At 37.9% G+C, this 27,868-nt stretch overlaps 1 protein-coding gene across 2 annotated transcripts in view; it reads left to right on the forward strand.

Moving 5' to 3' along the window:
* The window catches only part of SPTBN5 (spectrin beta, non-erythrocytic 5), a 93,225-nt gene that overhangs the window by 32,159 nt on the left and 33,198 nt on the right, over nt 1-27,868 (forward strand). For both annotated transcript variants that reach the window (XM_065754790.1, XM_065754791.1), the window contains exons 29-39: nt 671-803; nt 1,638-1,783; nt 2,715-2,829; nt 4,700-4,810; nt 5,837-6,016; nt 8,725-8,928; nt 10,110-10,259; nt 21,564-21,668; nt 22,631-22,816; nt 26,643-26,798; nt 27,410-27,601. In XM_065754790.1, coding sequence (XP_065610862.1) covers nt 671-803; nt 1,638-1,783; nt 2,715-2,829; nt 4,700-4,810; nt 5,837-6,016; nt 8,725-8,928; nt 10,110-10,259; nt 21,564-21,668; nt 22,631-22,816; nt 26,643-26,798; nt 27,410-27,601 — 1,678 coding nt within the window. The remainder of the gene's footprint in view (nt 1-670; nt 804-1,637; nt 1,784-2,714; nt 2,830-4,699; nt 4,811-5,836; nt 6,017-8,724; nt 8,929-10,109; nt 10,260-21,563; nt 21,669-22,630; nt 22,817-26,642; nt 26,799-27,409; nt 27,602-27,868) is intronic.

Below are 27,868 nucleotides of genomic sequence, written 5' to 3' on the forward strand. Positions count from 1 at the left end.
TCCTCAAAAAAATCACACAGAAAAAGTATGAGGCTCCACAAGTAGCATAACAAATAAATCTGAGAATTAGAATACTTAAGCCCTCAAGAAATACAAATATTTCAATGATAGGTTTTATTTATTTATTTATTTATTTGCTTAAAATTTCTAACGTTTTGTTTACTGTGCAAGGCCTGTCATGTGTCAGGCTTTATTGTAAGATGCTCTGCGTAATCATAAATACGCAGCAAGTTGCAGTAGCTTTGATGGATAGGCAACATGAGCAGAATTACACAGAATGACTTTCATACCACTTACCTTCATGGTACACCAACCTTACTTAGAAAGATTTCCTTCTCGTTTTTGTAAGTATTACTATCATCCTTAGACAGAGGGGAAGAAAAAGAAAAAAAAAGTATTCTCACTTAAAAGCAAACAAATGAAACAAAACAGGGAGAGAGCTCAGCTGGGTATTGTGCTTTTCTGGAAACCTCAGTCAGTGAGTCTGACTTGGCTGACAGCTGTCATCTTATAAACATTACTTCCAGTCCTGAGAAATAAAGTCAGCTCTTCCATTAAGAACAATGAATCTTGATGAGCAGAGTTTTGGGAGATAGTAAGAAGAAAGTTATTAATTGCCCTTCGTTTGTACTCCCTTATTCTAATTGTATTTTCTTATCTTCCCCAACAGAGGGAAGAAGTTAGATGAGACTCTTGTCTTATATGAGTTTCTACGAGAATATGAAGATCTACAGGACTGGATTGCTCAGCAGAAACAAGGAGTCAGCTCTGAAGACTACGGAAATGATTATGAGCATGTCTTGGTAAGTTTTTTGAGTAATCAATCAAAAATCAACCAAACTGTATGCTGTCAGACTGTAAAAAAGATTCTAACATTGTTCTTGAAAACTTGGAAGACAAAGTAAGATGAAAGCATAGATCACTGGGAGACAGGAATAGAGAACAATGAAGGGTGAGCAGAAATGATTGACTGGTGATGTCAGGCAGGCAGCATTGCTGGAATTTTGTATCCTGTTACCATGGGGCCTGACCTGCATGAAGCAGCTGCATGCTAAAATGCTTAATCTTTCAGCTACTCATAGAGAAACTACCTATTCTTAACAGCCAGATATTGAAATGTGGTTTACCTGTAGAGTCTGTGAAGAAAACACTTTATGCAGGGATATCTTACGAAGGGACATCTACAGCCATATATTTTCATGTGGTATAGAAATTATCATGAAGCAGCTCATTAAAAATTAATTCAGAATCCTTATTTTTAAGATATCTTTTAAAATATGTTTGTCCTGTATCTTAAATTTGAACTACATAATTCAGTTATAATACTCAATAAGCACTTAAATTCATAAAGTAAAAACATCGTTTTAATAATTGCAATTCATTGTACATTGAAAAAAATATGTTTGTTTCTATCCCTGGTAATCATGCTTCCTTGTATCTGCATTACAGACCTCATGTTTTGCTAACAATCATTAGTTCCTCTTTGTCTTTGAAAGTAAAATCCAGTCATTGATATCCTCCTCTGCAGTTTCTCCATCTCTGTTTGTGATCAGCTTGTTACTTGTCACTCTCACATACAGAAGGTATGACTTGGAAAAGACAATTCTCAATTTTTTTCGTTGTTTTTCCTTCAAAAGCAACTCTGTGCCAAATATGACACTTTCCGACACCAATTGGAAGCAACTGGGAAAAGAGTTATGATCTGCCAGCAGCTGGCAGAAAACTTGCTGAACTGTGGTCATTCTGAGTCCCGTGAAATCCGGCAGAAGCAGAAAGAGCTAAGGTAGGAGACATGTGCAGGCTCTATAATGCTTTGTCCCTTCAGTTCAGTCTTGAGGAGGAAATGAGAAGAGATTATAAAATGGTAAGGCATACTCCATAATTCTCTAATCTCAAAATGTGTAGTTTGCTCACTGATAGAGAACCGTTGCCATGCCTCATTTAAAAATAGACCACTGTAATATAAACATTATCTGTTTGCTGATTTGCTTTCTTGCAAAAATGCATCACAGATTCTTTGCAGGCAAGAGATAATTGAGCTTCCTTTGCCCTTTGGAGCAGAGTTATCTAGCAATAGGCCTGGGAGTTTCATGATTGCTTCTAATTTTTTGAGCTTGAATCCCATGACTGCTCTGCAGCTATTAAGATATTCTGAGCCTCTTATGTCTAGCTCTGATGCAAGCTGGCCTGAAAGAGGAGGGTCAATGACTAGAAGAGTCTAATTAAATCCCCCAAATCCTGCTGTGCCAGTCATAGTGCTGGACAGAGTACTGAGCAGTGGAAATCAGAGGAGAACTCAATTTAATCATTAGTGTCCAGAACAGTGTGGCAGTTTTAGGGAGGCAAATTCACATAGATGAAGAGTTGTACTCATCGTTAAATTAGATCTTCATATATATACTTCATCCAGGAGTCTTTTTTCCCAGTTTTTCTCCCCTTCTAGTTGTAAGTTCTGAAGCATGTAAAATTCTGAAGGTGATTCATGCCCATGTAAGGTCAACAATATAAGTGTCTGCAGCTGACAGAAGAATATGGGCCAAATAGGTTGACAGATGTCCCACCCCTCAGAAAATCACTTCAACAGAATTTAATGACAGGACTGAAAAAGTACAAGGCCTTGCTCTTAGCCTTTCCTCAGGCTGTTGATCTCATTTACTCCTAGTGTGCATGTCTTACATGTTTTGTTGTTTTTTTTTTTTACTATTCCTCCCTAGAAACTCTTGGGAGGAGCTGTTAGAAATTACCAGATTACGTGGTGAGCGGCTGAAAGACGCTGAGGTGATTCACAAGTGTTACCAAGATCTCACAGATGCTCTGGCCCATATTGAGGTAAAAAATATTGGGAAAGTTTTGTATAAAGAAAACTTTCTTTTCAGATTAGTTTGTGGAGTATTATTACCATTCTCACCATACTTACTGCTGCCTTCTAAAATATCCAAGTAAGGAACCCACACAATTCCTCAAAGTGAGTAAAAACAAAAAATCCTGGGTAATTTTTAAAAACCTGACTATTCATCTTATGAGAACCATTAGTGAAACCAAGTACAGCTATGGTAAGCCAAGGGGACCAGGGACTGAACTAAGTCGTCTTACACTGTAATGTAAGTAATGTAAATGAAGTAACATTGTCTTCAGTCAATGTTACTTCAGTCAATGTCTTCAGCCTAAGAAACTGTATACTGTCTCACTGTTTTCTTCTTAGTACACACTTGTAGCTTTATGCGCAAAGAAAGAACTCTGCGGTGAAAAAGGAGCTTGGTTTACAGTGACCATTAACCCTGGGTCAGGTAGTTATGTGACCTGACAGCAAAATCTGGGCCAAAAATGAGTTCTTTTCTACTTTTCTAGTGTTAGGTACTGGCAATACTTTCAAGCTCCCAGAATGAAAATGGGAGTGGGGAAAAATCTCAATGAAATTCTTCAGGTCTCTCTTTTATCTAAGAATCCTGAAGAATTTTTGGAAAGAAATCATATCCTTGCTGTACTAAGAGGTGTAGTTTCCTCAGTGCAGATATCTATTAGAGAAGGCAATGCAATGAAGCTTCCACTGTTTGCAAGGAAGCAGAGCTTTGCTGGGTTAAGTGTAGTAGATTTTTCCACTTGCTTGTACTGGGAAAAGCTGCCCTATTCAACTGTGTTATTCCTGTTTTCTTTCCTTGTTGTGAATGGAAAATCAAATGTCATATATTCTACTGTATACCAGTTGAGGTTTTCAGAACCTGGCACATATTTAATTTTATTAATGAAGTAGTTAATTATGTAGCTGTGACAAGTGACAGCTTAGAAACATAGCACAGACCAATTCTTGATTTATTCCTGTGCTGAGTTTAGCCCAGATAAACACTACACACTTCTTGCACTGTTTCCTGTTAATAAACTTTACTGCTGAGTGGGAGAGCAATTTGTCATGCCCAAACCTTCATGTATCTCCTGCTCAGGTGTCTAGGAGGGAATGTCTTTTTCCTCAGAGGAACGTAGTAAGAGAAACTCTCTCTTAGGTGACTGAGTACAATGCAGTCATATCATAGGCAAATACAACACAAAAGTCCTTTTATTGCAGCTTACTAAGGTGTATTGTTGGCACCCCAAATGAACCTGTGAACCCATTACAGAAATGCACTTCTCCAATAATTAGAAACATTTTCTGATTTTTCACCTAACTGGACTTTGGACAAGTTTCTAATCATTTTATTCTAGTCACAGAATTGTTCAGTGCCTCCCATCTTTACAGTTAACTCTTCCCTTCGTTTTTAACTTATCTTTACCAGACATGCATAATTAAAGCTTTGTGTAAAGATGATTCACGGTCAGATCATCTGCATTCCATGGAATTGCTTGAAACTTCTGGCTGTTAATGGTACTTTAATAAATCACTGCATGTTGCTACAGTGGCTATTCAAGATATCACAAGACATGTAAGACATTCTCTTTATTGTCTGATCAAGGAAGGACTTGAACCTTCATCTCTCACAGTCCAATTCAGTAGCTTAATCACTGTGTTGCTTACCAGGGAGTCACTAGGACAGGTGTGCTAGGATAGAATTTTCTGGCTTCCTTTTACTTGTCATGGTCGAGCAACTAAGAACAGTAGTCAATACCTGTGCAGTATGTATGCACAGTGTGACTAAAGAAGACTGCTGGTGTATTTTTCTTATAAGTAGCAAGTAAAAAAGCTTGCTTTATTTTTTCTACTTGCTAGGAGAAGTCCAAAAGTATTCCAGATGATGTTGCAAAGGACATGAGAGGTGTGCAAACCCAGTTGCGGAATCACGTGGCTCTGGAACACGAGCTCCTTGGAAATGAGCAGCAGGTAATGAAAGTCATTTGTCATCTTTAATGTCTAATCACAGTGTAAGTTTCCAAGACAATCATAATAAAGTAACATTAGGAATACACTCTATGAAAGCCTGGAAAATTCTAAAAGTCTTCCTCCATGTCTCCTGTTTTTTAATATGTTCAAGATCGGCTAATTATAAAAGTAGGTAGTTTACAATCTTCTAAATAAGGCACATATTATAATGAGTACTGACTATTGAAGTGATTCACAAGGATATTTTCCCAAATGAGTAGAAAGGCTGAATTGAACACAAAATGTGTTAATTGACTATAGAGGATTATACAAAGAAGGATGGGGAAGCTGCCTGGAGATTTCAATACATTTAGAGTGTTAAAATTTGGACTGTGAGAAAGAAGGGCTTGTTATACAAACTTAAGAAAAGTTTCAGCTCACGAGAACAGCTATTGCTTAGAAAACTTCCCAGTAGATTTGCATAGCTTTAACTAGACCAAAGAAACAAGAATAAGTTTTACCTTCATCCCTCTGTTTTGTAAATTTAACAGTATAGTTAACACAGTATGTGATATACTGAAATTACTGAAGTAGCTACCTCAGAATCACTTTCAGTGTCCTCATATCTTAGCCTTACAGAAGAAAAGGCTGGAGCTGATGCCACCAACTGCTTGTTCCTTTTAAAGGTAGAGTAGCATGAATATGTGCATGAATAGAAAGTAAACACAGTTAACCTGTACGGTCACTGGGGAAAACAAGATATAGGTGCTTATTGTTTGGATTGTTCATGTAGTAAGGATGGTAAAAATGAGAAAGAATCTGGCTAGTTGAAAAAAATCAATTGTGATGAGACTTAGCAAACACTGGATGTCACTGTTATTCCATAAAACTGAGATTAGGGATATTTTAGCATGAGAATACTTGGGTCAGAAAATTTTACTTGAATTGTGATTTGATTTATTATTAACATAGTTTTTGTCATAATCTTCTTGATATTAATTGAATCTCTATGAATTTCCTACCCTCTTCTTTCTTCCCTATATACAGCTGCAGGATCTGATACACTCTGCAGACCATGTGCTGACTTGTTGCTCAAAGGAACAGGTGTCAGACCTGAGAGCAAAGCAACAAGCAATAGTGACCAACTGGAAGGCCCTGAAGTCTAAAGTGCAGCTGCGTAAGAAACTTCTGGAACAAGCATACATGCTTTACCAGTTTCAGGCGCAAGTAAGCACTTCTATGTTCTGTCCCCTAGTAGAGAGGGAAGTCTGCTCTCTGTTTGTCAGTCCCAGGTATGCTTCTGAACTGCAAAGGTTGATGTAAATGGCTGCAGGCATTATCTGTGTTATTAACTGATTAAGCGTTTGTAGCTATTTAGGAAGGTATTAGAGGATAAGGATATTTTTAACTTCTGTAGGAAAGGTAACTTGTATCCAACAGAACATGAGACAATTGATAGTTGTCAGAAACGGTCATCACTTGCAGGAGTTAGTGGTAGATTTCTTTTCAAGATTCTTCCTATGAATGAAGGATAAAAACAGATGCCAGGCTCCTATTTATAGTGGTCAAAAGCTTGATCTCTCTCTCTCTCTCTGGGCATGCAGTAATGCTCTAATAATTTATTTCATTAAATGTATTAAATACTACTCATGTGCCTTCGTTGGATCATAGCAACAACCTCACAAGTTGCTTAAACACAGTGATACCAGCACTATATCATTATCTGAAATTCCCCATAATTTTACTCAGAATTCAGTGCGGCACACAACTTGCCATGGAAGACTATGCAGATGGTAAAATTTTCAGTGAAATTACTCTTGAAACATCTTTGCAAATTAGTAGATTATTGGTACAAGTACTATAGTGGCAGGTACCAAAACAGAGAAGATGCTCTCTTCTACCAAATACAAATACAATACAAATACAAATATAAAGAAGGAAAAATAAAACTTCCTTTTTTTATATAAGGATGCTTGCCACACTGTTCCTGTGCTTCCAGTGGAGGTGAAGAAGTTGCTACTGTAGATTTCTAGAATGTCTTACATGTTTTTTTTTTCCTTATAACATTGTGCGTAGATAAAAAAAAAAAAAGAAAGAATAAATTACTAAGTCTTTCTGTGAAATGAGAATTCTGTATAATCATCCTGTGTATTTCTTTTCATCCCTCTAACTACGATTTTCTGTAATTAAAGAGCAGAGTTCTCTGTAACTGATAGCACACAGTACCAGCAGGTGGTTCCAAATCTTCCAATAAACTATATCAAGGAATCAGTATTTAGACATAGACATATTCAGTGTTTCTGAATTATTTAAGACCCCTCTTCTGAACTTTGTGCTAGGATCTACATGGTCTTAGTCAGGCTCTACTTAAGATTTTCCTGCAGATTGGTGCCTAGTCTATCCTTAAATATTGCCAATCCAAGAATAATGCCTTGCTGGCTTTTGACTTGTTCCATTGCATTAAGTATTCTGAGATGTATGGATTTTTTTTTTTCAAAATGCATAGCTCAGATCTCAAGGAGTCTTAGACATTTGCAGTATACCAAGTGCAATGTCAGTTTCCTCAGTGACATCCAATTGTGCATGAATCACAGTTCGATAAACAATAATTACACCGATATATGTGCTGCGCGTGCCCTTTTAAAAGGATCATGATCAGTGGGAATTCATTAAATATCAGTGTTCACTGGCTTTGTGATAAAAGTATCTTGACTTTAGAGTTCAAACGCTCAGAACCCCAAACTGGCTGGTTTCAATTGCATGGTTCTTTTCTGAAACTATTTAATCTGTACTCAATTTTAATGATAAAGATAAAAATCCATGGGTAAGATGGAATACACAATAAATTATTTTTAGTAGTTATTTTCCTTCATTGGAAAAGTCAGCTACATTCACAAGATACATTTTTAGCTTTCTGCAGGAGAAGAGCATTTTTTCTTCAGCACTTACTGTCTATAACAGTCTTATAAAATAAACTTAGCAACCAGAAGACCATTTACCAGCTCAGAATCAAATGACGTCATCAAACAGAACCATAATAAAACTGAATTAAACTTCCAGTTTTTTGTACAGTTCCTTCTGTTCCTGTTTCTTACTGTGTAACTCATTAAAACACAACACCTGTTACAGATTCAAACGAGATGCACAAAGTAAAGGTGCTATAAATCAAGTGCAGAAAGACACAGAAAATAATGTTACATTATTTTTACTTGTACAAGTTCTGTCAGCTTCAATCAAAAATAATTCTCAGGAGTTTGTTTGAAAATTTTCTTGCTCATAATTCCTACAACTGAAATTTCAGTTCAGACATCTTAAGTTATTGTAAATGTGTTCATTGGTCATCAGGTTTTGAAAGTAAGCTAGTGCTACGTACTTGGTCCTTCCAGAATTTTGTTTCTATGGCAGTCTCAGAGTCAAATCTGCATATTCTGATCATTTTCTTCTCAATCGTAACATGACCTTTTTCCACCTTGATAAGAGTGAGTGCCTTTTGTTTTTCACCTGAAAATTCTAATTCTCTCTTTCACTTTATAATATGCATATTACATGAATTTTGAATAGATTTTGTTAACCAAAGCTAAGGCACACAGTGTAGAGTGAGTTATATAATTTAGTCCAGAATGCAGAAAATACTAAAGGAATAATGGGCAAAAGAGCAATAAACAGTATCATGCCGTCACTGATATGATATGACCCAGTTTTATTATGATTATGGTATTACAAATCATGTATGAATTAATATAGCACATAAAAAAAATTCTGCAGTCGCATTATATTCCCTTGTTGAAATTCATAAAAATGCAATAAATCCTGATTAAATATTTTCCTTCTTCTCTACAATTATATTGTGTGTTGAATGATCAGGATATGATTTTCCCATATGTTAATCCAAGCTTGAGATGTAACCTTAACTTTCACATTTTCTTTGGTTTCAGGTTTGGGACTATTTCTCGTGGACATCAGAAATGATTAGGGAAATGAGAGCCAAGGAGACTATTCGGGACATATCTACTAGCAGCCTGAGACTTACACAGCATCAGCAGCTACTGTCAGAGATTGAAGCACAAGAAGAGAAGTATAACCAAGTTGTACAGCTTGGACAGTCACTCTTGCAAGATGAGGAAATAAGATCAGAAGAGGTAACTGAAACACATTTGAGTTCAATGTTGAACACATTCAGCTACTCAACACTAGTATAGCTATCATTCTGAACTTAACAGTATTGTAAGCATACAGATGCATGAGTACACTCACACGCATTCATAAGCATGACCAACATTTGCCTCTGTGTGTTACCTAGGCTGGGTATAGAAATGTTTCCCATCTTAACAGTAGATGAGTGCTGACTCATCCTGAGGGCTCATTGCAGCAAAACTGGGCTTATTGAAGAAGCTTGATACGTTCCAAGCAGTGAATATAATTCTACACACTTCCCAAAATGGGTTTTCACACAAATATTCTGCTTCATATCATACTTCTAAATCTGATAACTGTCAACCAAAAACGAAAATAAGCGTATCAGAGAATTTAAAACCAGTTGGAACATTTTCTGTAGCAGGAAATCATGCTTATGTATTAAATCCCTAGATGTGAAAGATGGAAATCAAAATGCTAGTTTACTCAGGACAAATAGATCCTGAAATTCTTATAGCATTATTACTCTTAAAGTAGCTACTAGTTTGCTTCTCCCCAGCAATTCAATAACATCTCTTGAATATCTTCAGAAAACTGGAATTTTATTTCCCACCTGACCAAGCTCCTTCCTGAAAATTAATTTAATGTTGTAATGTATAACTACAGTAACTTGGAGTCTTCCTGACTGAAAAGTCCTTTGCCTGTAGAAGAATGCAAAGAAAACCAGTAATAGGATATATGTAGGAATGCAGAGTTTGAAAACTGAAAATACATGAAAGATTGAGACATGTATTGGCAGAATATAGCAGAAGTTATGATGATAACTTATATTGGTATCTGTCCTACCCCAATTATAAATGCTACAAATTGCATTGTTATGAATAAAGATTACAAAATTAGGCTTTGATTCCAGAAGGGTACACTTGAGAAAGATACCTTTATTTGCTCTTGGCTTGGTCTGCTGTATATGCTGTAACAATTGTTCCTCCACACCTGCGATGAGGCACCTCTCTAATTATCTCTCTGCCTAGGTGTAAGTGTTGGAACTTGTTCTACTTTTCTTTGTCTGATGATTTTGGTGCTATTTATGTAGTTTATCCAAGACTCCACATGATCTTTCTCCTCCCACCTTGTCCTCATTCATGGTGTATAATGACCAACATGAGTCTTTGGAAATTGTGTTCAGATTCAGCAGAAGCTACGAGCTCTGTTGGAAGAGAAGGACAAAGTATACAGTGAATGGAAACAGAAGAAGAAGTGGCTGGAGAAAATACATCAAGAACAAATGTTCTACAAGGATTGGAATCACCTGGACAAGCTCCTGAACTCACAGGAGGTATGTGAATTTATGCTTGAAATAAGCAGTTAGACTTTTCCAGGTTTTTAAGTCTTCCAAGCTAAAAGGGACATTACTATGCATCTACAACTTACAATCCTTATGCTTGTGTATAGACAGTGAGTTTTTTATTGTTATTGCTGTTGCAGTGTCACTAGCAGTTTACCAAGATGCCCATATATTCTCATGGGGAGAAAACAGAAACAGAATTTGCACCTTGCCACAAAGCTATGTAATTACAAATAAGCATAAGAGAGAAAATATAAGAACCTTGACAGAAGAGGGAGACAACAGTCCAGTATTAGTTAGCTTTAGTTAGATCTCAGCATACTTATTACTTAACCACTGGCAAACTGTTTTGTAAGCTGCAGAAAAATGAAGAATCATAAAGAGGGCTTGAAGGAGAACAGATTTGCAAGTGTTGCTGGAAACCTCACCCCAGGGTGAAATTTAGTGTTGTGGAAATGCAACTAGTGGAAAATTGATTTTGACAGTGTGAATTAGTTCAGAAATAGGTGCTGCCCTCTCAGTTCTGCATGAGAGTTCATAACAGTGTGAAGAACTATGAAAGAATCTGACTAGGAAGAATAACTATTTCTCCAAGGTAGTAGAGAAAGATGAGCTAGTGCCAAAAGCCCCCTCATAAAAAGAAAGGGTTGATGTAGTTAATACAAAGCCAGGATATTCTTTTAATTATCATTTTGACGCTCTTGATGTATGTTTCTCATCAGTATATAAGTGTCTTTCATCTTTCTTGCACTTTCCTGAATTTGTGGGAACTATCTTAAAACAGTTCCAGCTTGAGGTCTGACATTTGCTGTTACACAACTGGGAGTGAAGAATTCAGGTGTCCTTCCAGTCTCACTGTGCGAATTCATGAGATAATAGATTGCTGTAACTGTGCTGAGGTTTAGCGTGCAAACCACTCTGATGGGCTGAACTTTGCCAGATTGAAGGGTTGAAATAAAACTGAAGAAGGTTGTATCTCACTGTCATTTTCTTTTAAGGAAAAATAATTCTTCACTCTCCAAGACCACTAGCAGCACAAAATAATGGTACTTGATTTGAGTTGAACTCTGCTTTTTCCCTGTGTTTTGCCATTGGCAGTAAATCTTTTGGAAAAGTGACACTGAGCTGTGCCATGCACTGATACTCAACTCTTTGGGACACATGGGATTGAAGCCTTCTATAATTCAATGCTTGTGGGAAGTGCATATCTTAGTAATTCCCTACAAGTGTATACTTGTCAAAACCTAAGTTCTCAGTTTGTACTGTAACATGAAACCAAGAGTTTCACCTAGTTTCAGGTTTCTGGAATAAAATAATACAAGATTTTGCCAAGTAAAACTGTTCAGTTGTTACAAATTTTGCCATTTTTTAATTAAGAATTATATCTCTTTCAATTACCTTCCAAGCAGTGATACACCACTGCTAAGCTCCTGCATGGGTAGCATTAGCAAGAAAATGTAAACTCCAAAAAATTTTGGCAACTATATTTTTTCTCTTATCATGAAACATGATCAGCCAGCCTGTAGAGCAACCATGACCGTGGCATCTGCCTTGCTGTACATACCTCAGAGGTAAATATTATGATAGCTACTATGTACTAGTGTTTCTTCTTGCCCTCAGTCATGAGTCCCAGTTTCTAAAGATTGTATTACTTCTAAATGAAAGGAGTTGTACCTGATAATTTCATTATGTCCCCAGTGCATTCTGTAGAGGTAAACTGCAGTACATATTAATTCCTTATTAGGATGAATTTATCATCGCCATTTGCTGTGAGGTAGACTGCAATAAAAAAGGTTTTCATCATAGGCTTGGTAAATTCTCTAGGTAAGATCAGACACAGTGCTTGCCTCTACTGTAAGTTTTTTCAGCTCAAGCAAAGCCTGAGAATGAAGATTATGCCTTGTGGGACATAGACATCAGTTCTTTTCTCAGAGTCTTTCTTGGATAGTATTTTTGTAATGACTTTCAAGAATATGGGTACCTGTTTTTCTCACTGTGTAGATGGGTCGTTTCTTTCAGTATCCCTTTGCACAGATGTTATTTTATGGTCATGGAGAACAGCAAGAAAATAAAAACAGAAGCATGATGACAAACTGGTCTCATACATGCAGATACAGAGAGTAATGGAATTATAACCATTGCATGCTATGTGTTTCCTCCACCACCTTGTGCAACTGATCTTAAAGAAAGAAACAATGCTGAGGTTGAAAAGAACACACACCAGCTACGAAGAGGAAGAATAATGATCATTTTTATTTCTTATTTCTGCTTGTATTTACTTTTCAGAAGATGACAGCTGATCGAAGAACTTTTGCTTTTGTGAAATGTTTGTGCATGAAAAGAATTACAGTTGCATTCTCAAAGTTATTGTTTTAAAATAGAAAAACAAGTCACAATTTCTCAGATATCGTAGTTAGTAACAAAGCATCTACCTGCAGCTTACCAGGGAAGTTTGAAAACCCTGAAGGATTTATATATTGGTAATCTGAATATCACAGTCAGCCATAAGTCCCTCTTTCACTGACACTGTCTATGCTTATCCTCAATCTATCATGATGTGTAGAAAAGACTGTTACAGCTTGGCTCTCAAATTTAACCTGGGAAGAGAATACACTGAATTTGTTCATATCCAAGGATGCAAACAAACAGATGCATTCGAGATAAGTTTCAATACACACCACTCCTGAATGCACCAATTAGGCCAGCTTTCTTTTCAGGAATTAGTCTTTTCTTCAATCATGATGACTTGCTCTTGTGTTCATTCTTCTCATCTCAGATTTAACCCACAGCTGACATGGAACAAAAGTACAATTAAGTAAAGAACTGCCAGGGAGCATCCACTTTCCCCAGAGCCAGAGATTATTAATAAAAGCATATCTCAGCCGTGCTTCATAAATTCCACTGCTCCTTGCTCGTTTTAAATCACATTTTACTGACTTTAAGTCAGTTTTACTGCTTTGAGACCAGGAAATATTGATGTTCACCTCAATGTGCAAAGGAGTGTCAGTCTACAGTGAGTATAACTATGCAGGGATGAAAATTTAGCCTATTACACTGCTGAAAAGCCAGAGACTACATGCACACAAATTGAACTGTATCCTTAAAGAATTAATGGAGTGGGATCATGAAGAAAATCACTGCAAGAAGAGGATAATTTGCTGCTATTCATGAAGGAACAGATAGGAATTGCCTTCTGAATTCTACTTCTACTTAATATGCAATGCACTGGCCTGGCACTGAGTGAAATCCCACCACAGCTGAAATTCCTGTATTTCCAGGATATTCCCTATTCTTTTTATTCTCTCATCTCCCAGAGTGAAAATTCTTCAAACAGAATCCTGAGCTGCTGAACTCCAGTCTGGATGAGGGAGGAATATTTAGAACTGCTGTTTTCTTGCAGCTGCAAACACCTGGCCTTTGGATCAATAACTACAATCAATGTACTGAGGTTTCTTAATTGCTGTTCGTATTTTACTTCTCTGAAATTACAATTACAATTCGAAGAGGAATCTATTACATTTGGATGGAGCTCTGTTACTACTATCTGGAGTTAGAATATGACTGCATAGTGACTCAGATTTTCTCCCTAGGGAGATAGGCAGGAGGAGCCCTTTCAAACGGGCTTTCAAAAATTATTCAGCTAAGACACCCATTGAAAACTCCCAAACCACTCTCCTGATAAGAATTTTCTCCTTTACTACTTTCAGAATGGACAGAAGTAAACATGCATTAAAAAAATAATTCCTTTCAAGCAAACGAATGTAAGCAATCAATCCACCCCTTGTTTTTTTCTGACTTTCGTTTTCAAGGAAATACTCAAGTCACACAGATTTCACTGTTTCACATCTGTAAGAAAGCAACTCCTGTTATCCAGTAATTATTGGATCCTATTTTCCCAGACCAAACCTCTGCAGTGAGGAGGAGAGGAAGAAAAAAGGCAACACATGAGTGTTTTAAACTAAGAACTGCTACTAAGAACTGCTCTCTCATTTGCTGTCTGTGCCAGTGTGACAGGTTTGACTTCATGCCAGCATCTTATATTACATCCAAGTTACTTAAACCTTCGAAGGATTTTTGCAGAATTTAGACTAGGATTGTTCTATGCTAAAGAAAACAGAGCACATGTGGAGGAAATTATGCAAACTTCTACCTTTTTTATTTTTTTTATTATGAATTCAGTTGTGCCATTGCTTGGAACTGTTATAGGAAGCTCTCTGAAGACCTGCAAACTGAGATCTTGCCATTCAGAGTACAGACAAGCAACAGCTGAAAAGGAGAAGAAAGAAAAAAAAAATCGTTTTTGCCTTGAGCAGAAGCAGTGTCCTGCACATTCTGCTCTTTTCTAACCTTTTCACAGCATCAGATGCATTGCTCAGGTTAGCTGCTTTTTTCTTTTTTCTTTTTTTTTTTTTTCCCACAAATGAAATAACTGCAAGTACACAGACTGTCTCTGGCAAGCATTTTTGGCTCCCTCCTACTCTGTCTGCAGTCTCACTGTCAGAACACTCAGAGAGCAGAGCCTCGTGCTCTGTAATTTATCTTTCTGCCCATCCTGCTCTCATATCACTTTGCAGACGTGATAGGTGGTGGTAGCAGTACTAGAAGAGCTGTATGTTTTTATTTTGAATGTGGATTTTTTTAGTTCACCATTTTTTTACCCTGAGAACCTCTCATGCCTTTGCTTCAGAAGAAGAATGGAAATTTCCAGTACCAAAGGAAAAAGGAGTAGGTGTTGGTTTTAAAAAGAGGGAGAAAGGCGAGTTTCTGTGGCTTTGATTTTGCATCGTTTAGGACTAAGCTGCAGAATGTCATACGGGGACCATCGCTGCAAACTTTCATCTGCACCCATCTATGTCTCCACTGCGGAAGTGATGTTATCTCCCATCAGAACGACCCCACCTCCTCCTTTTGAATCTATTGTGCGAGAAAGGCCTTTTCCAAAGATGCCACCAACAGCAAGGCATCCTTCCACTGGTCAATCAATTGCAGAGATCGCTCAAGGAAATGCCAGCTCATCACCAAGCAGTGTGTCTTCTGGAGCTTACTCTTCAAGGCTAGATGTCGTCCTGGCACACACAGACCAGAGGAAAGATTTGGGGAATGCTAGTCACTGTGCAGATCTTTCAGATAGGATACCCAGGTGGTCCAGTTCTCCCAGAGACCCCCAGAGACATGGATGTGGAGGTCCTGGCACTTGGTCAACACCTGCATCTTTTAAGCAATATTCAGAAAGAGATAAAAGTGTTCATTTTTCTTCTGAAAAAAACAATCCCTTGAAGCTTGCTGTATCTTTGCCCTCTGATGTTCTTTCCTACAAAGCTCCACCAAGCTGGACATCACGTCTAAACGTTGACCTATCTGCTATTCCAGCTGTTTCAACATTCTGCAGCAAAAATCAGCATGCATCTCTGGAACCTTGTGATTCTTTCCCACTTCAGCAAGGCTGTAGCCAGTGCAATGTCCAAATGCAAGATCTTCACACTTCAATGAAGCTTTACATTTCAACTTGCAGCTTGACAGTAAAGCCTTTTCGAGCAGATTCCCATGCAAGCAATTATGTTCATTCAAGTCTTCTCTTGCCTCAATTAGAGAAGCTGCCTGAAACTCCAGCTGATCTCTCAATAGGATCACAGAAACCAAAGCCAGGCTTCCCTTCAAGTGGGTCTCCAGCTCTTCAAATCACAAGATTTCATGTGGCTTCCTCTAAGTATCCTAGCTTTCCACAGGAAGTTGTCTCCAGAGATATCTGGCTGTCCCCAGCTGCATTGACTAGAAGAGAAAATCCATCTCATGGAAATGAGGCAACAAGCAAGGATTTAAGTCCAGAGCTGATTGTCTTTCAGAACCACCCTTCATCAAGGCCAGAGTTTGGGAAGACTCCATGCGACGGGCTGACACCTGCTCACCACAAGGTTTCCAAAATCACCTTGATACTTGCCACTCCTTGGACCGCAATGCCTATCCATGTGGTAAGAGAATTTAGAAGGACGCCGAGTCCAACAGTCTTTATCAAAACACGTGATGCTGGTCCACCTCTTCATCCTATGGGGTTTGGGGCTGACCTCTCTTTATCAGTGAATCCAGTTTGCTGCTCAGGATTGCTTTCTACCCAACAGCCATGGGCAAGATCTGGTTTGAGACCATCCCAGGAAACATGCAGTCTAGGAAGTATATGCCCTGAAGACTTTTTGCCGAACATGTCAACTCACACATTGTCTTCAGCTCATAGACATGCAGAAGATTCTTGGTGCCCATCTATAGCTGTCAACATTGGATCTGGGAGAAGAGTGGTGAAGATTTCCATTCCATTCTAGGAACATTTGCAAACATAAGTTTTAAGTTGAATTAATTGAACCACATGGATTCCTTCTTGTATGCTTCCTGCCATGTACCCATTACCTAGAGGATGACTTCTGGGGCAGCCAGAAAGCAACTTTTGTTCTCTGTCGCCAGGGTTGCAGATGCCTCTTGATCCATCCTAAATGAAGCTGAGCACTCTGATCTGATCCAGCTCTTAACAAATATTTCATTTTAACAATTTGAGCTCTACTGTCAATTTGACATGCAAAGTTCTGTGCATGTACTTACAGGTTTTGCATGATTGGGCTCTAGAGCTCAGCACTTATAAACTTGAAGCCAAGAACAAGTCTTACTCTCTGACAGTTGGTCTGGGACCTGGGACAAATCCACAGTGTAGTTTTTCTCACTTTTTTTTTTCTTTTCTATTACTTTCATTTTGTCATTTATCGAATGGTGTTGTATTTCTAAATTGTTGATATCTGAGCTTGTAAACTCTTTAAGTTAATTCTTGTTTTCAAAAACAGTCACAGTTTAACTATGAGGAAAGAAAACCTTTTTTCCCTTAGAAAAATGGAGATACCACCTTTTCTTTTTTTTTTTTTTTTTTTTTTTTTTGGGGGGGGGGGAGGTTTGGGACGGGGAGGAGGGGAAGGGTGGGAATAGGGAATTTAGTCTCCATACCTTTTCAGACTTAGATATCCCAGAAACTGTGCAGCTGTGAAACTAAGGGGAATTTAAGAGGAATTTAATCTGCCTTCAGACAAATGTTTTATAAGTAAATGTTATAAAAGCATATGATTCTGGTCTAACACCTTGAGAATTTTGATAGATGAGATGGTATAAACTTACAGGAAAACAAGAACTGATTGGTTTCTGTATTTCTCCCATCTACCTTTCCAATATCGTATAATTTTATTCTTATGCAAAAGAGACAGCGTGAAGTGGATGAGAGGGAAGAAAATTTTAAGTACATTTATCATTAGAATTCCAGATCTATTTTGTGAGAACAGTGGCCTGTTTAAAACAGTACAGTGATGTCAGTATGATAGAAAAGGTGTATGTATGTATTTTCTATAAACAACTTAGTGTTGTGTTACTTAGACATGAAAAATATATAATCATGATATTCAGCATGTGTATTTACTTTGCTAAAACTTTTTCTCCATTATTTCTTTTTTTATTATTATTTATTTACTTTTATCAAAAGCAGTTAAAATCAAATCTTGTTGTTATCATTTGGGCAGAGTTTGAACTGGATTACACTCTTCAAGTTAAGGCATTTAAGTCTGGAAGTAATTCTAGCCTTTAGTACATGCTTAGAGCTGAAAGATTTTCAGTGGAGTTCCAGCGATCTCAGCAGCAAGCTTGGAGCAGGCAGTGGGGGGGCAAAATCTGTTGAGTTTGCTGTACTGGGAAGAGTAGAAGCAAGAGAAGGGAGTGGATTCACACAAATACTTAAAATACTTTTTATTCTAGAGAAATGAAAATTAAATTTATTCGAAGCCAGGTTTCTTACAGGGCTGTGTTAGCTTCCAACATGTCTATATGACTGTTTCATTTAGTATTTCTCCAAAGACCAGAGCTGGCATGCACTGTCATATAACTGTGTATATAGTGCTATTTTACTTCAAACGAACATTTCTTTTGAGATAGATTTTGCATTTAGTTCTGTGTTAAGTCATACATAAGATGTGCTAGCACAACAATATGGCTGATTCTATGTAATGAACTCAGAAATGGTAAAAAAAACTCCACTTAAGTAGAGATAAAATGTCGCTTATGTGTTTGGCATTGTCAATAACTTGGCTATTTGTAACATCTTCTGCTTCAAATCTCAGAAAGGGTCAAGTATATTTGGTGTTTTTAAGCATCTTAGCAAAATCTTCAGTTAAAAAATGAGTCAATTGTATAGTGAGTGGTCAGGTCTTTGGTGCTTTTTGTGGCTGAGAATTAAATTCCTGATGATGGGCCATGATTCATAATGGAAACAAACTTGAAAGAAAGTTTATACCTGCTGTGTGCTGTGGGAGGCCCTGGTAGGTTACCTGAGGAGAGCTATGCAATGTTTTTGTATTTGAAATTAACACATCACTTTCAAAGTAGGAGTTTGGGGACCTGTCTGAAGCCATTCTCTGTGCCAGAAAATGATGTAATTGGCCAAGAGCCAACATCATGGTGTGGGAGCCAGTTTCCATTTTGCTTTCAGATTGATATAACAAATGCTTAACTGAAAAATTGTTGCCGTTCTGATTCTAGCAATTGCTGTAATAAGATTTCTGTTTAAAAGATAAATGGAAAGTTTTTAACTCACCGGCTCTCCAAGTAGCACTGCTAGTGCTACTGGTGCTGGCTTCTTCTAAGCATACTGCGATTGTCTCTCCTGCAATGTGCACAGCCACTTTTCTTTTGTAACAGTTTTTTAGTATTAAAATATGGGTACTTAAGTGCACCTGCATGAGCTTCTTCTTTGGGGCCTGCTTAAAAGTCAGAAGCACTTTTTCCACTGCTCTAAGAGCTCAGGGAATTGTGCTTGAATGTATTATCCATGTATAGTGATTTTCAGTAGGAGCAAGATACTGAGAAGTCAGAGGCAGCTGATTATGACTCACTGTCCCACACCCCTGCTCTCAAATGTCTCCATTCTCTTTTCCAAGGAAAGTAATCATCTTTACCAGCAGATGTCCCTTTACTTTTTCTTCTGCCATAGATTATAAGAGCAGGGAAACTAATAGCTATTTCTTCATGTATAACACTGTAGTTTAACTGGTAACAGCTGGTAAACAAAGGTCCCAGAGTGATATGTGGAAAATTGTAACAATTTTCTTTTTCCTCAGGTAAATCTTTGTTTTTTTACCAGAAATGATAGATAATCCACAAAATAAGGTAGAGAAACTACACTGCCTTTAAAGCAGCTGTTAAAACACAAAAGTAGAAGTGCAGTATGTGCCTGTGTTTGAATACAGCGAACAGAAGTGAGAAGTGTCAACTGATAGCATTTTTTTCTGTGTCAGTTAACAGCAGTGTAGAAATGGATGCCAATTGTAAGTGGGTTAATGCAGCAATAGAGCAAACAGATGTATGTGGAGTTTTTCTTCCACAAGAGCAAACTAAACACAGAAACAATCTAAAAAAAACAATATCTCATAAATTTATAAACTTGATGAGTAGATAGATCAAAGGATTAAAATTTCAATGACTAAATCCCTGCATTCTGGTGGAAATTGTGTTTAATATTCATGGACCAGACTTCCTAAAAATGTAGGCATTTTGTACATGGCCTTCCCCTCTTTCTGACAGTGATTACTGTGTTGGAATTTACTCATGTGTCTTCTGATACTCTTCATGGATTAGTATGGAGCAGTTTGAACATCTGGTCTGGACGTGATATTCTTCTGTGCATTTTTCTCTATGTGCAAAATATTTCTCTCATTAACTCCAAAAAATGAACAAGAAAGTCAGACCAAAACAAGTTGTCAGTCCTCTAAGGCATAATGGCCAAGCAGAGTGGTAGTATCAAGCTCCATCAACACAGTGGAGATGAAGGTGACAAAGCAAGTGCTGCCTGTGACCATCCAGGAGTGCCAGGCTCAAAGTGCAGCTCTGGCAGGGCAAAGGCTAGGACAAAACCTCAGTGGGGCCCCCAGGTGGGGCTGGGGGTCATTTAGGGAGTGGTCAAGGCTGCCTGGGCCTGTTGATGCTGTGGGTTTGAATTCCACTGCATGTAAAATGTGCCTGTGAAACATCTGCAGAAGATTCCTCAGTGACAGAATGCATAGAAGAAGAAATTTTGCAACCGATTGTCTTGACATCAGGGAGGAGTCAACAAACACAGTGTTGCATTAAGGATACACATAGATTCATTAGAAAATGTCATTAACAGTATTAAAAGTGAATAGTGAAACAGTCAGTTTCCTTAAAACTGTTTTTTTTTATTATTATTTTAGACTACAGTTTTCCTACATCAGAGACTGATATGATAGTAAATAAAATTAATGCCAGACAGTCAGAAATACAGCCTGAAAAAATAGCAGCTCTAATTTCTTTATTTCAGGTGCAACAATATCAAAGAATCATATGACATTTTCCACAAATAATCGATCAGCTGAACAAATGCAGGATAGAAAGAAGCTGGTTGCATAGCAGCTCTTCTAAATGGATTCTGGAAACTTAATGTAGGTTACAAGGTGAATTTGAGATCAAAATATTGTGTAAAAGACAAGCAACATAAACAAATGTGTGATTACAGTTTGAAAGGCACTAGAAGTAAGCTTGCTGCTACCTTCACTCTGGCAGTCTCAGTGAAGTACTATATCAACTTGTAGGAACATCATTTAAAAATAAGGAGAAATGGAAAAACACAGGGGAAAGCAATGAGAATAATTAGAAGTCAAGAAGATACAGCATCTGTGGAACGATTGATTTGCTCCAGTACAGTTTCAGCTAGAGATGATAGAAATCCCTATTAAGCCTATGTGAGCCTACAAAAACGTGCAAAGCTGAAGCAAATGTAAATCAATTATTTTCTTTCTGCGCTGAAGAGGACAGATTGTAATGAGATGAAATATTAGCAATGCATTTTCAGGTTATGTATTTGGAAAATCTTGTTAATGATGATGGTAATGAAGCAATACAATAAATTGCCAAGGGAGCTTATAAAGTCTCTGTTATGGGATGTCTTCTAAGAAGAAACCCTAAGGCATAAGTCATGGAAGTGTTGATCTGGCTTTGGATTACAAGGTTGGCTTTTGAATTTACCACCAGCTTCGTGACTGAGTAGAAGCAGAGACAGGGCAATTTACATAGTAGGGCCTGCTATTCTATCTTACTTTTACTCAAGACCATGAAGCTCTGCTTTTTCATTTCCAATTCAAATTGCCTTCTATTCCTTTTATTTCATCTCAAGTGTGCTGTCAAGATGATATCCCTCCTCATTTTTGTGAATTGGAATTATGTGATATTTAATCAAATGAGAAGAATATTAAATGTTTTTTGTAGGTTTATTTGAAAAGCAGTGAACTTGGAAGCTCTGTAGATGAAGTAGAGCAATTGATTAAGAAACACGAGGCTTTTGAGAAGCTACTGGCTTCACAGGATGAGAAGGTACTGTAAACAATAAGGAATATTTTACCAACCAATATTTTATTTTTTTAATGTGGCAGCATTTGAAACTGGTGAATGGATGTGATGTGCCTGATATGCTCAAATCAGATAAAAAATGGGGAAGCTTAGTGAAATAAGAGACCAAAGAGTGGAGAAAAGTTTTAAACAGTCCATGTCCAAGTCTTGTCTGCATTGTCTTGAAGTAGACAGGAATACCATTTAGAAAATCAAATACTGGGACTTACTAGAAAAAAAATATTTAAAGCAGACCATTCTGTGTTATGGATACCAGAATTTTTCACCTTTTTTTCTTAAAAAGGCGACGACTTCTGAAGAATGTAAAATACAGTATGTCAGAGTGGATGGTTTGCTAATCATTTAAATATGGTTTTATTATATAATGTCTGTACCAAATTGGACAGCCTCTTTGCAACTGTGGAACTGAAGCTGGATTGCTCACCCACACCTAAAGGAATCTAGCTGGCTCTTGGCCAGCTGCTGTAATTCACCCGTGCAAGGGCTAAGCTCTCAAACGTGGGTCTGTTCCTGCTTCTCCAGATGGAATGAGCTCCCAGCCCTGTGCCAGCTCCCTAGCAGACTTATTGCTTGTGTTGAGAAATACCTCCCAACACCTGATTTCCACAAAACAATAAAATCTGGACAGTCATAAGTGTCAGGCTTGTTTCATGATTTCTTGCACCAGCTGATCAGGGGGATAAGGACTCCTGTAGCTATGGCTTTATTTCATCTAAGTAACCACTGTGTGCTAAAGTAACCAATGATATGGAGGTAGTGGATGCACTGTAGTACTGAGGGAGGTTGTGGGGTAAATGCTGGTTAACATGTCCCTAGAGTTTTTTGAACCTTCTAGAATAAAAAAGGCATGGAAATGAGCCTGAATTTTTATTTCTTTAGCACCACATGAAAGCATAGAAGTAACTTTAGATTTGTTGCCTTCTCAGATTGTGTCTCTTCAAGAACAAGCAAGCAAGCTAGAAGAGGATGGTGGATTGGATGGGCTACAGATTCAGCGTAAACTGAACACCATTCTTCAGAGAAAGCAGCAGATCAAGAATCTCTCCCAAAGCAGGAGAGAAAAGCTGCAGACCGCCCTTCTCCTGGCACTTTTCTATCAGAACTTGGCAGAGGTAAGAGAAATATAGTCTAGGGTGGGAGTGGATGAAAGGGGAACTGCTTACCTCTGTTGGATAAAGTGCTTATTCTTGCCAGAGATTAGCTGAATTTATAATCTACTCTGAGATGGCAACTGCTGTACTGCTGTATACATGTAGTAGGTGAGCCAATGGTATTGCTGTACTATACATACAATTGTTCTGGGATTGCAACTGTTAGAGCTGCTTTACACATCAAGAGGCCTGATAAAAAAAAAACTAATTGAAAAGTAACTGCCAAATGCTACTTTATGCTTCCTTTGGTGGGATAGAAAGAGTATTTTAAGGTAGAGTGAACACAGTGCAGAAAGCAATATGGCAAGGGCACCAAGCTCTACTAGTGAGTGCTTACTGAAGACCTTCAAACAATGCTGTACTCTTCAGATACTCTAAGTGTGTCTTTGCAGAATAGGTTTGTCTGTACCCTGTTGTGGTCACAGTCCTGTAACCAAGCAGCTCTGCTCCTGGCACAGCAGTTAGAAAGATATAACAGGTCAGTTTTTCAAAGGACAGCACAATGTGTGTGACTGAAAAATGTCTTAGCATCCAGTGTGCTGACATCACATAGACAAGAAGAGACATTTGCAAACACTCCTGCTGGTCTGATAAGCCCTTCTGCTGCTACATCCCTTGGAACATTCTCCATGTTCTAAAGAAAACCTGCAGGTACTTTTCAACTTCCAGCCTACAAAAAAGGCACTTGTCCTGACACAGTTCAAATTAAGGTTGTCAGCAAAGACCTATCTTATACTTACTGCTAACAAACAAATTTAAAAATAAATAAATAAATATACAGCTGGTAAATTCCATTTATAACAAAATACATTTTAGAATTTCCCCAGTAATGATCAAATATTTAAATACCCTCTTCTTTGGCTATATTGATGAGCAAGAGCTGTGCTCTGCTTTTTAAAATAAACTTTATTCTGAATTATTTATGCAATCTATTATTTATGCAGTTCATTAACCTGTATTATTTAGCCATACCTTTCCTATCAAATGAACCAGTCCACCAATCACAGTCAGTCCACCTTCTGGCCTAGCAGTGAATGCAAAGGACAGTGCATTGCGCAGTGCTAACGTTTTCAAAAGAAAGTTGTACCCCTGATAGAAAGGTCACAGAATTGCAAACATCCACTCTAGTGGAGAATCTGTCAGTGTACTCCCAGAGATACAGTCAACCTCTTCACTAGGAATGTTTCTTAATTGCTTCCTATCTCTCTGTAATTGTCAAATTGGTGCTTGGGCTGGGGTCTTCCTCCTTCATTCCATCTTCTTGAATAACACACAACACAGCATCTGGCCCTGTATAGTGAGGAATTTTTCTGCACTGATTCAGCCAGGAGTTCTGTAGAGAGTTTTTGCTCTCCAAGTAACTACCCAATTAGTCTGTCAATCTAAATTCAGTGCCTACTGCTGCAGAATGTGAATGCCATCAAGGAATTAAAAAAAGAAAAAAATCTTAGAGTAATATTTCCCTTCCTCTTTGGTTGAATGGAATAATTAACTTGAATTTAATGATGTTCTGGGTGTGTATGAGTTCATTTATGAGAACAGTCCCCAGAGGAGAGTTAAACTGCAGAGATGAGTTTTGTTTAGCTGTGCACTCAGCAAGGTCACTGCTTATTCTTACTTGTTGGAAGTCTCCTTCTCTAGAGGTATTCAGAATTTGCCTGGATGCTTTCCTGTGTAACTTACTCTTGGGAACCTGTTTTATCAGCGTGGTTTCATTCAATGAAATCCAGAGGTCTGCTCTAAACCCTACAATTCTGTGTTTCTCTGATAGTATGGATCCCACCCTTCTGAAAATTCTTACTCCCGAATTCATTTTAAGTAATTTCCACTAATCATTTTTTGTGTGCAGCAGCAGAAAGCGGAGATCACTATCAAGGTTAAAAATCTCCTAGTTACTCTCTGGAAGTTAACATATCAGTACAAGATCAACACAGTCCTTGATTACTAATAACAGAATGGAGAGCCCAGTGTCATATGGTCCATGTAGAAAGCTGCAGTCTGTACCACTGTCAGGACACATTACTTTGTTTCTGCACAAAGCTTGCAATGACAAACTCAAGATTTCATATGCTTGCAGCTCACAGGACAGGTCACAATCTCCAATTAAGTGGTGCTGAGAAAGACTTCTAGACTATCCTACTGCCACAATAGGACAGTCAAACCTGTACACATCAGTCTTAACATAGAAGGCAAATAAGCAGGTTGCTACTTAGAAATATGTGTAGTTACCTAAGTTATGACAGAGGAAAGATCATACAGTACAAAGCCTTAACTTCTAAAGCTGTCTCTGAATTTTAATGCTGACTGTGAAACTTGCTCATCATATTGGTACTTAACTTCCTTTCTCTTTCACCCTCTGTAGAAGAGAATAAGTAATATTTATTAATTTGTTTCAAAGGAGAGATAATTATATATATATGGCATATGCAAATCTGTATGCTTGAAATACTTCTGTTAATAAAAAATTGTTTACATTTTGAAAATGTAGATTTCTAAAATGATAGTTCCCATGTGTTTGGGTTTTTTTAATGGGTTCCATTTAAATATGACTGCATGTTCCTGCAGTGAGTATAGCACTAGTCTCACTGTCCTTGTCTTTACTAAAGCGAGAATAAATTAAGCCACTAAGAGTACAGGTGTTATTTTTTTAATAGTTTGTTCAGTCTCCCATTAAGCCCTTGCCTATTACTAAAAAGTAGGAGATAAATCACTCTTTGAGTGGCAGTGTGCAGGGAATACATTAGTTTCCCAGCCTAACTGCACAGATGAGTCTCTCATTCAAAGGAGAAGTCTGTATAACTGACCTCAAAGCGTTAATATGTGGCTGGGTAATGGGAGAAGGCCCTAGCTTGTGGGGAGGGTGTCAGAAATGAAAACAGCAGATGACTGCTGTCCTGGACAGCCTCAACATAAGGCAAAAGACTCCCTTTGAATCTCTTACCATACTTTGGAGGGAAACAGTTTCAGGAGAGAGTGTTGCTAGTGAAAGCAATTTTTATTGTTTGAAAAATTTCAGCAGCTGAAATAACACTTTTAGAATTTTTAATTAACTGAGAAAATCTTCCAGTTTTCAACTCTTGTGTTTAGTGCAGTACCACAATGACAGCCAAGATGTTCTGAAATTGATAAGGCTGGCTTCAATTTGCTGTTCTGTAGTCAAAATTTTTGGGAACTGAAGTGGCCTGAGTACAACGGGATCAATTACAGTGTATGTCAAGTGTTCAGATGTGTGCTTCGATGGACAGAGACTAATGTTTGCTTTCAAATAATCTGACTAGTGCTTTGATGCATCAGTAAGGTTTTATTGCTTCTTATTTTTCATTTGGATCTCATAACATCTCTGAGATAAGAAATGTTAGCATTCTTTTATAGATGAGGCACAGAATTTTTAAGAATCTTAAACCAACTTACAGGTAGGTCAGTGATAATGATAAGAGATGAAACCCAGAGCCCAAAATCCAAGGCTCAGCTGCCACAAGCTCATTTGAAATATGTCTACCATGTTAAGGCGGCATATCTGCTTAAGAATTCATTATATCTAACCTGGAAGTTTGCATAATGTGCTTACAACTTGTGATAAAATTTGGGGCCCTCAAGGATTTTTTATATTACTCTTGTTGTCAGATAAAAATTATTTTCATTCTCACCTGCTTTTAATTCCTTTCAAGTAGAATAGTTCAGAAACTGGACAGCCCAGGCATAGGAAACTGCATTGAACTGTACTTGGAGGAGACCCAAAGATAGCATGTAGTTGTCATACTAACTTGAGTGCTTCATGCTGCTGCAGGCAGAAGATTGGATCAGTGAACGCATGCAGAAGCTAGAGGATCCTTCCATACAAGATCCCAGCAATCTCCAGGACAAAATGAAGCTGCTGCAGAAACATCAGGTCTTTGAGGCAGAGATTCTAGCAAATGAAGAAATCATCACGGCTGTTAATAAGGTAACACTAACACTCTGCTCGTGTTTTTACAGATCATTGCAGGTTACCTAAGATGGCATGAGAAGGATGGACAGTTTCCTGATCGTCTCTTCGCCATTTTATTCTGCTTGTATGACAAGAACCCAGTTATTATGCCATGGAAATGGAATTCTGTTTATTTTAAACAAGGGATTTCTTAACTTATCTCTCCAGGGGACTTCCATCTTTCCTTATTGTCCACAGAGAAAGATATCACTAACTTCTCCCTTACCTCAGGGTGTTTACTCCCACAAAAAAGACTTAATTCTCAGATGCTGAACAAACTCACTGAATCTGAGTAAATCATATAGCTGAAGGATACAATCATCTGCAGTGCCTCTCTTGTGCTCTCACTCCGTGAACGTCATAGTTGGCAAGTGAAAATCCAAATCACATGTGCTTGATTAGCTTCCAGATGTTAAGAGCATTGCAGCTGAGCAGTATTACTTGGGAGCTGAGAAATTACATTATTACGTTATTGTGCAGTGCAGGTTAGGAAAATGGCACTCTTTCTAGAAAAGCCATGTAACGTAGTAACCACATTAGAAGTTAATAGTAACCTTCACTTCTAATTCTCTCTCCTGAATTTGAAGAAGGGAGAAGCCCTGGTTTCAATGGGCCACCCAAAATCAGGGGAGATCCGCCGCCAGGTCCGCATGCTTCAGGAGCGTTGGGAGAAGTTGAAGAGAGCTGTTGCTGCCCGTGGAAAGATGCTGGAAGATAGTCGAGATTTCCTGGAATTTCTCCAGAAAGTGGACCAGGTGGAAGCCTGGATCAGGGAAAAGGTAAATTCTAATATTTAAACCAAGCAGCACACTGGAGACTTGCAATGTCACAACAGATGTGTGATACATGCGTCAACTTTCAGGACATTTTCTTAGGGCCTTCTTTATGAGAGAATCATGATGTGTTCTCTACAAACACTGTGGAAGGGATTATTCACCAGATTCTAAAGCTTTTCTCGAGAGTTTCTGTGCCAAATTTGGTTGAACAAGCACATCATGTGTAAAATGTGCATGTAAAGAAGTTGTGATTGCTTTTTTATGTGTCTC

This window comes from Cyrtonyx montezumae, unplaced genomic scaffold, assembly GCF_038088225.1.
Source record: "Cyrtonyx montezumae isolate F1298 unplaced genomic scaffold, pur_monq_1.0 scaffold_10, whole genome shotgun sequence".
NCBI lineage: Eukaryota > Metazoa > Chordata > Aves > Galliformes > Odontophoridae > Cyrtonyx > Cyrtonyx montezumae.